The sequence below is a fragment of the Aquarana catesbeiana genome, linkage group LG06 (genome assembly GCF_042186555.1).
Source record: "Aquarana catesbeiana isolate 2022-GZ linkage group LG06, ASM4218655v1, whole genome shotgun sequence".
NCBI classification, from domain to species: Eukaryota; Metazoa; Chordata; class Amphibia; order Anura; family Ranidae; genus Aquarana; species Aquarana catesbeiana.
Genome location: NC_133329.1, coordinates 73,705,926 through 73,715,623, shown reverse-complemented (window position 1 = coordinate 73,715,623; position 9,698 = coordinate 73,705,926). Strand labels below are relative to the sequence as shown.

The 9,698-nt window shown below is 39.9% G+C and overlaps 1 protein-coding gene across 1 annotated transcript; it reads right to left on the bottom strand.

Moving 5' to 3' along the window:
• Positions 1-2,186: 2,186 nt before the first annotated feature.
• LOC141147993 (uncharacterized) lies at positions 2,187-9,695 on the bottom strand. Its single transcript, XM_073635149.1, has 3 exons — positions 9,542-9,695; positions 4,349-4,696; positions 2,187-2,488 (listed from the first exon to the last, which is right to left on the bottom strand). Exons 1-3 carry the CDS (start codon positions 9,693-9,695, stop codon positions 2,187-2,189), a joined length of 804 nt encoding a protein of 267 aa, XP_073491250.1.
• Positions 9,696-9,698: the final 3 nt, after the last annotated feature.

Genomic DNA, 9,698 nt, shown 5'->3' with positions numbered 1-9,698 from the left:
CGTCCTCACTGGTCCCTGCTGTCTTCTGCGACCTGTGTGTCTCCCAGAAGACAGCGGGGGGAGGGCCGGACATGGCGTAGGTCGCTGCAGAATCTGCGGCAATCTGTCACCGAAAGTGGGAGCAAATACCTGGATTAGACAGGTATCTGCTCCCCCCTGAAAGGTGCCAAATGTGACACCGGAGGGGGGGACTGGAAAAGTGGAAGTTCAATTTTTGGGTGAAACTCTGCTTTAATACAATCAATGATGTCCATAAAAAACGCAGGTTGATATATGGGAATTTCCGAAAACAGATTCCTGCTTAGAAGACTCCAATGCGTTTCGATTACACAAAAAATCTTTCTCAGGGGGAATTCAGACATCTTACAAAATGAGGGATTGAACACCAACCAGAGCAAACTGAAGCTAAAAATTCAGAACCGTTTCCTGGCTAACATAATCCTGAAGGCAGAATGGTGGCCCATTCACGGTCCACAAGGGACCATGTGTGAGCATACTGAGAGGACACAGGAGGCAAGGCACATCAGGCTTGGGATGGTATGCTAATGAGAGATCTGGCAAGATAGTATGTCAATGGAAGATCTGGCAAAGTCTGGCAAGGGACTATACAGGTATGTATGGAGCTGATGTTATATCTAATATAGGGTGAAATTTGCACCAAACATTTCACATAGCAGTATAGGAAATCCCAAACTGTAAAGACCAGGATTCACGTGATCATTTCACCATAACCCCTTCATCCCTAAGGGTAAAGCAATTCTAAATGCCTAAGTACAATTTTTAATTTTGACATGTGTTAGTAAAGCCATTCAGATCATCACAATTACTATGTGCATCCAGGTGGATTATGACAATTATTTTTTTAGGACAAATTGGGTTTTCATTTGGTAGTAAATAGCTATGGATATCTCCTGATTTTTTTTTTTTTTATTGTCAAAGGAAAACTGGCCCAAAATAGTAAAAAGAATATCATTGTTTTCTAAATGTAGCTATGTCTTGTTACTACCATAACCTACCACCAAAGAACAACCCAAAATAAATTCTCCTGCTCCTGACGATCGCAACAACACAAAACATATGTGTATGTCAGTTGTTGTTTGTACCCGTAGTACAGCCCAAAAGCAATAGTGCGCATTTTGCTTTTTTTTTTTTTTGTTCTGCCCAACCTAAAACACACCGACACTAACTGATACTGATGCTAAAAAAAAACCTGCCCAAAATAAACTGACCCTGACCTTGACCTTTGACACCTTTGACCTTTACTTGATCCAAATACTAACCCTGGCACTGACCTAGATCAAACCTTGATCTAGGTATTTTTTCTTTCTTTCTTTTTTTTCTATTATTTTTTATTTTCTACAAACACTTTTTTTTTCTTTCTGCAAGGAAAGAAAAAGATACATAGGGGGTGATTTACGAAAGGCAAATCCACTTTGCACTACGAGTGCACTGAAAGTGCACTTGGAAGTGCAGTCGCTGTAAATCTGAGAGGAAGATCTGAAATGAGGGGAAGCTCTGCTGATTTTATCATCCAATCGTGTTCAAGCTAAAATGCTGTTTTTTTATTTTCCTTGCATGTCCCCCTCGGATCTACAGTGACTGCACTTCCAAGTGCACTTGTAACAACCCCCATAGTATCTTTCCTCTCCATTCACAGAAAAAAAAAAAACAGGAGCGAGCTTTACAGTGACTGATCATTGTGGTAACCAGTCAGAGGCTACCACAGCAATCAGGTGACCCGAAATCAGGAGATCCAGGTCCTGATCGTTAGTATGGGGCCCAGGGCTCTCATGAGCACAAAGAGAGATATGCATATATGTGGCCCCATGGAAAAAAGCCCACTTTTAAGGACCTTCCCATAATTCTGCTACTAAATCTGGCCATACATGATTCATTATTTTTTTTCGTTCAGCCTAGTAGATGAATGAAAAAAAAAAAAAGAACAGATCCCTTCATGCACACAGACGAGGTGAATGGAGGAATTTCCCCTGCTGGGATATTGTATTCTGACAGCAGCACCTACCAATGTCAGAATGTATTGATCAGTGACTGCACTTGTTTGGCTGCAGCTGCTGATTATTGGAAAGTTTTCCCACGTGTCCCTTCAATGGAAGTCAATTATATAATATCTCCTGTGTAATATTAACTAGAATGTACTTTTGTACAAACACCATCTTATGCTGGACTCAATTATTACCTGATGGATTCAGTATAATACTCAGGGGTTCTTTTACTGATTCATGCTCCCAGGTGACATAGACAGGAAAGCAGAGAGGTCGGGGCAATGTGCACACACTGGTAACATCAAATGTTTCACCATCCTCAGACTGTGCTGGTCGGTAATAATCCATTAGCTTGGTTTGTGATTCTCCTGCGCTCCATCTGATCTTTATGTCCGGAGGGTAGAATCTCTTCAGAGTCAGCGAACATTTCACCTCTCCTGAATCACTGAGGGAGAATCTCACCGGCTCTATCATCTGCGGAGCCACTACACATAAATACAAGAAAGATTACCAATTTCCAGTATCACATAGACAACTGCAGTGTGTAATACAATAGTGTCTGAAGCCCAAACTCATTTATTTTTCTTTTAGTTTTGGATAAGCCAGTGAAGGGTTAGAACCTCAGGCATTTGATTCTTTGTAGTTGTCTCTTTCCCTGTTTGTCCTGGTGACCATTGTCTGTGGTACAGGAAGTAATGGGAAACCCAACATTGTATAGTTCTCACTGAAACAGATACAGAAGTAAAGTCTTCTAAAGGAGACACTTGTTCTGGTGACAGCTGTCTAAGGGTCGCCATACATGTTACAAGCTGGCCATACAATCTTTGTACAATCAACTTTAGATTTTCCAAAGCGATATAATAAGAGAACCTACCTAATCCCCCAGAAAAGGAGGATCACGGCCACTCTGTGCAAAACCCTTACCAGAGGAGGAAAGTATAACATGTTTGTTATTTTTTTTTCTAAAACAAACCTTTACAATCACTTTAAGAGGGGATTTGGCTTCACTTTGGAGGGATTTCCTATCACTTCTGGTTGAGTCTCTAGAAGAGTAAGTAAAGGAAAATCTTCCCAATGGTACAGCAAAAAAACCTGGCTGGGACTTTAACTGTTCCCCACCCAGAACTAAAAAGGAAAAGGTTTGGCTTTAAAGTTTCTTAGAATTAGAATTCCAGGTGTGGCAATTTGGACCAATGTAGGTATTCATAGTTACATAGTTAGCAAGGTTGAATAAAAACACCAGCCCATCCAGTTCAACCTGAGTGAGTGTGGGTGCGTGTCTACAATTGTCCCTATCCCTGTACATTGTGTCTCATTAAGATGCTCATCTATTATATTATTATTTAAGGTACCCATATAGCGCCATCAATTTATGCAGCGCTCACATACATCGCACACTCACATCGGTCCCTACCCTCAAAAAGCCCACAATCCAAGGTCCCAACTCACATTCATTTACTAGAGCCAATTTTGGACAGAAGCCAATTAACCTACCAGCATGTCTTTGGAGTGTGGGAGGAAACTGGAGTACTCGGAGGAAACCCACGCAGGCACAGGGAGAACATGCAAACTCCAGGCAGGTAGTGTTGTGGTTGGGATTCGAACCAGCGACCCTTTTTACTGCTAGGTGAGAGTACTACCCACTACACCACTGTGCCGCCCCTGTGGGATCACCGTGGAAGCTGGAAATCACTGTGGTAGACAATGTTACTACTACAGCTGCATTGTGCACACAGGAGGTCGCTTGCTCAGCACTGACATCATTCAGGCATAAATTTCTAAAAGAATGCAAAGCGTTCCCTGATTGGACAAGGTGGAGAGGTGGGGAGGTGATGTCACAAACTCCACCTTTTCCAATCGGAGAACACTTTACATCCATTGAAAAAATGCAAAGTGTTCTCTGAATGGCTCCTGTGACAAGCTAATGACCTCCTGTGTTCAGTAAGCAGCAGGGAAGCCACTATGAGACCCAAAAGCTAATGGAGATCAGTGTGGAAGCAGAGCCTACTACAGAGATTTCCATCTTTCATGGGGACCCCACAGCTATGGTATAGTATACTGTACATACTTACCTTGGTCCAAGCTGGACCAATAGATCTATGTAAAATTTGCCATATCAATTTCAGCTTTAAGTCCAAATGTATTGTATGTGTAATCAAACATACATTGTTACAGTTCTGGACAATTCCCAGGATTCAGGTAGCCAATTCACTTAAAAGATTACAGCTGCAGGCTAAGAATCGATTCTGTTGTCGCTGGAAATGCTTTCTGAATTCTGTGTGAATTTTTCTCTTCCACCATTATAATATTCTAAGAGCTGTTGGTTATCAGTGTGGATAACTCACCCATAATTTGTATTGGTCCTATTCTTCTCTGTATGTCCTGCTCCAGACTTGGATGCTGCACTCTGCAGATGAACTCTGACCCCTGATCTTCTGGCAGTGTTGGGGTGAAGAGCAGACTGGCTGTACAGCTGTAGGTGTTATCTGACTGTCTCTGGTGTTCACTGATTTCACTCTTGTATTTATTGTTATCAACAGCAAGAAATCTGTCTGTCCCCATCTCCTTCTTATACCATTCCACAGTCAGAGCCTCAGGTAAATTTCCAGAGATTTTCACTTGTATTTTGGACTCAGTGTTGAGTTTGAGGTCAGATGAATTTAGCTCTTCAATGTGTGGATGCCAAGGAAGATCTACGGAGTAATCCAAAATAATTAATCCAAACAAGCAATATATTATAATTTATACAAGCACATGTTATAATGTATTTTACAAAGGATGTATTATGAAAATGTATATTGTTCTTTAAGGATTCTGAACTTTTTCACACTTAGCAGAGGGCTCAGAGAGACTATTTAGATATCAGTTTGTCCTTCTGGTAACCGCTCAGAATGGTGGAAATAGTAATGCTGGTGAGTGCATACCGCTATGAATTTTTAATCCTTAATGCAGAACTTTACCCATAACAAATTGATAAAAAATAATTCTCTTTAGCAAGGAACATGCATTCTTGAACAATAATCACCTCCGCCGTCTTCCGTGGCTTTCTCTGGCTCTTCCATCTCCCCGGATCGGCTTTGATCGTCTCTTGGCTATTGTAACCCAGAAGCGATGACCTGACATCCCTTCTGGTTAACCTGGATGTCAACGGCACCATTTAAATTTTTTTTCTATTTGAAAACACAGATCCTGGTGTTTTGAATGCTTTTAAGGGCAGAGGAGGGATTTGGGGTCTTATAGACACCAGATCTCTCCATAAAGAGTACCTGTCACATGCCTATTACTATCACAAGGATGTTTAGATTCCTTGTGACAGCAATAAAAGTGATAAAATAAAAAATAAAAGCAACAGTGTAAAAATAAAAAAATTATTGTAATAAAAAAAAAAAAGTAAACTACCCCCGTCCCCCCCGTGCTCATGCACAAAGGTCCTGCACACACGCAAACATCAACTGCCCCACACATGTGAGGTATCACAGTGAAGGTCAGATCATGAGCAGTAATTCTAGCACCAGATCTCCTCTGTAAATCTAAAATGGTAACCTGTAAAGGCTTTTGAAGCATCACCTATGGATATTAAAATTTACGGTGTTAGTCATCATTGCACTGACATGCGCAATTTTAAAGCGTGGCATGTTTGCTATCTATTTACTCGGCGTAACATTGTTTTTTATAGTTTAGAAAAAAAATTGGGTTATGTGCTTTTTTTTCATGAAAATTCAAAAAATATTGCATTTGACAAACCACTGCGCAAATACCGTGCGACATAAAAAATTTCAAAACCCACCAATTTATTCTCTAGGGCCTGTGCTTTAAAAAAATACATATAATGTTTCAGGGTTCTAAATCATATTCTAGCAAAAAATACTGATTGTTAAAAAGTGTCACAAAAAGAACTGGTCTGGAAGTGGATAATTATGCCACCAAAATGAGTGTGCGCTGTAAATTGCCTCCAGCATTGTTCCTGTTTCTTGTTTCTGTAGGTTGACATGTTGCTGAAGCCCAGAGCCCCTGAGCAGGAGTACATTTTTAGGCAGTCAGCAGGTCTGCCTCTACATTTTTGACAGTGCCAAAAAATAGAGAGCAACTGAGCATGTCCAGAGCAGGGTAGGACAGTGTATTACTGGATATTCAGAAAGTATAGGCATTTATTTTTAATGTTTTATGTAGCTATATCTGCAAAAGGGGCTAGCCTGAAAAGATCTAACAGGACTTAACTTTTTGACTAAAGTTCCACTTTAGTTTTGCTTGATCCTTAGTCCTTCAAATACACACAAATACACTAAGTGCTTGTAACTAAACATCTCCACTTGTAATGTGTGTTGGATTAGCCCAGTCTGTTACACACATTGGACAGAGCTAGAATCACTGACCAGCACCCACAACCTTGTGATTTGGGAACTTTGATGGACAGCTTGATAGGGTGTGTAGGAGAGATCATGTCCTAACATACTGTATTCAGAGATACAAACAGATGATGTGTGTTGACATATTGAAGTCTTCCGACATTGACAAAGATGACATCCCCCATGTTTAACATCTTTTCTACTATTTCCTTTCTCGGAAGGATTTGTGCTTTTAAAATGACAATCCTTCCAAAACTATTATACTATTTTAGAGCACTTCCCATTAATGTACCCAAAACCAAACTGGAATCTATACAACGTGAAATTAATAAATTTATCTGGAACAACAAAAAACCCAGGTGTAGTTACAATCTCATGCATAGACCACAAGATAGAGGTGGGCTGGGACTCCCCAACCTTTGGCTTTATTTCTTGGCAACCAAACTAGTACAAATGGCTCAGTGGTCTTCCCCTAATGTAAACATCCCCTGGTTGACCTTTGAATCCACCTCTATTCATCCATTGAACATCAGAGGAATTTTGTGGTCCAACACAAAATTACACCATATTCTTAATAAAAAAAACACTTTAATCGCCCATCTTATACTTCTTTGGAATAAAATCAAAGATAACTTTAAACTCCTCTCTGCAACTCCCCCATTGGCCTCATTCTTGGGAGACCCCAGATTTCCGCTCGCTTTCCTTGATCACACACCCTTTCACAACTGGATCAAAAACAATCTTACCACCTTAAAGTCTATCACACTCAGCTCTGGATTTCCATCTTTTGCCTCATTACAATCCAGATACAATTTCCCCCCTTCGGAGTATTACCATTACACCTTGGTCCGCGAGTTCTACTCTACATACTATTTACTATCTGTCAATCCCCCTAGTACTTTATTCAAACACATCTGTATCTCTTCACCTAGAGACAAGAGACTAATATCCTTCCTATATAGTAATCTCAATAACTTTCTCCAACCCGAAAAAACAGGCCCCATGATTAGATGGGAAGCAGAGATTGGTAGCTCATTCTCAACGGACTCGTGGACCAAGATGATTAAAAACCTCCGCAAAAGTAATTGCGCTGCTGCATTTAGAGAATCTCCATTAAAACTTCACATCAGGTGGTACTTGACTCCATCTAGGTTACATTCCTTCTACCCCTCAACCTCCCCAAACTGTTTCAGAGGTTGTCCTTTGGAGGGCAGTTATATGCACATCTTTTGGAGCTGTGAATTCTTGAAACCAATATGGGATAAGTTAATCAATATACTAGAAAATCCTCTTAAGAAAAAAATTTCCCTATCCCCCCAAATATGCTTATTATACGCTACAGTTCCAGATGTTCCAACTCCCTGCAATGGATTAATCCACTCTCTAATCAGTTCAATACAATGGATGATAGCTCTCAATTGGAAATCACAAAACCTACCATGGCCCCAGGTGGAATCTAGAATGGAATCACTTAGACTTTCCGAAAGAATCCATCATATCCTATTTGACACTATGCATATTTATAACGAAAAATGGAAGTTCTGGCCCTTATCAAACCCTCAACGCTTATAATTCTTCACTCCATTCTAAAACTCATTCCTATATATTGTTGGTTTTCATGATAATGTATCACCTACACTCTAATGATTAAATAATATCACCCATCCTTCCATATCAGCTTTGTTTTATATGTCCCTTACATCTTTATACAATGTCTTCACTATATTTTATTCATTAATTACCCATCTTTGTATATTCTACTTTTATGTACCACTCATGTTAAACCATATTGTTGTACTTGTACAGTTGTGTTGCTAAAATAGGAATAAAGATGGACAGCAGTGCAGAGAATACACGATTGGTGCACTTTTTCATTCTTTTAATATCTAAAATAGTGGCTGATGTAAAGAGTGTTATACCACATATATCATCTTTCACACTATGACAATACCGCCCTCTGGCACAGTGACACGCTATGACAATACCCCCCTCTGACACAGTGACACGCTATGACAATACTGTCCTCTGACACAGTGACACGCTATGACAATACCGCCCTCTGACACAGACACACGCTGTGCTAATGCTGTGTTTGCTCATGTGAATAGATTTGTAATTTTAAGATCTTTCCCATAATTCTGCTACTAAATCTGGCCAATTAGCAGCCTAGTAGCTGAATGAAAAAAGAACAGATCCCTTCATGCACACAGATGAGGTGAATAGAGGAATATCCCCTGCTGGGATATTGTATTCTGACAGTGGGACCTATCAATGTCAGAATGAATTGATCAGTAGACATGTGCATTCGTTTCCGTCCGAATGCATTTTTGTCCGAATTTCAGGTATTTTCGTTATCGTTTTAACAAACGATAACGAAAGTGCAGAATCCGAAAAACGAAAGATCCGACATAAACAAATGCTTTATTTTCGTTTTTGTTGCTACAACAGTTCGATATAGATAGGAGATTCGACATGATGCTGACAATAACAATCTGTGTCCATCAAACCTGTGGTTGAATGTGCCTAACCTTAACTCTATTAGTCCAAGATTATTCTACATAGAGAGAAAATATTCAACGTAGGGGAGAAAGATTCAACGTAGGGGAGAAAGATTCGACGTAGGGGAGAAAAGATATATAAAAATAATGATAATGATGAATGTTATTGGCTGATTGTAACCAAAGAGGAGGAGCAGTAAAATAGCTAGAACTAAGCACACACGTACTTTGGCTTATGGTGTCTGTTGAAAGTTCTAAGAAGATTCGACACAGCAGGTAAACTATACAGCGTCGTACAGTTTAGCTGCTCGGTCGAATCTTCTTTGAACATTCGACAGACACCATAAGCCTTCAATGACAGATTCGACCCTAATTTGGATTTTTGGACGAATGCAATTTTTAACGAAAAACGAAATAGATAAAAACGAATTTCGGGAGTAACTAAATAAATGTATTTTTCGGACGAAATTCCGAAACAAAATATTTCAGTGTGCACATGTCTATTGATCAGTGACTACACCTGTTTGGCTGCAGCTGCTGATTATTGGAAAGTTTTCCCACAGGTCTCTTCAATGGAAGATGGAAGTCAATTATATAATATCACTATATCACCTGTGTACCTGTGTCACCTGTGTATTATTAACTAGAATGTACTTTTGTACAAACATCATCTTATGCTGTACTCAATTATTACCTGATGGATTCAGTATAATACTCGGAGGTTCTTTTACTGATTGATGCTCCCAGGTGACATAGACAGGAAAGCAGAGAGATGGGGGCAATGTGAACACACTTGTAAGATCAAATGTTTCACCATCCGCAGACTGTGCTGGTTGGGAGTAATCCATTAG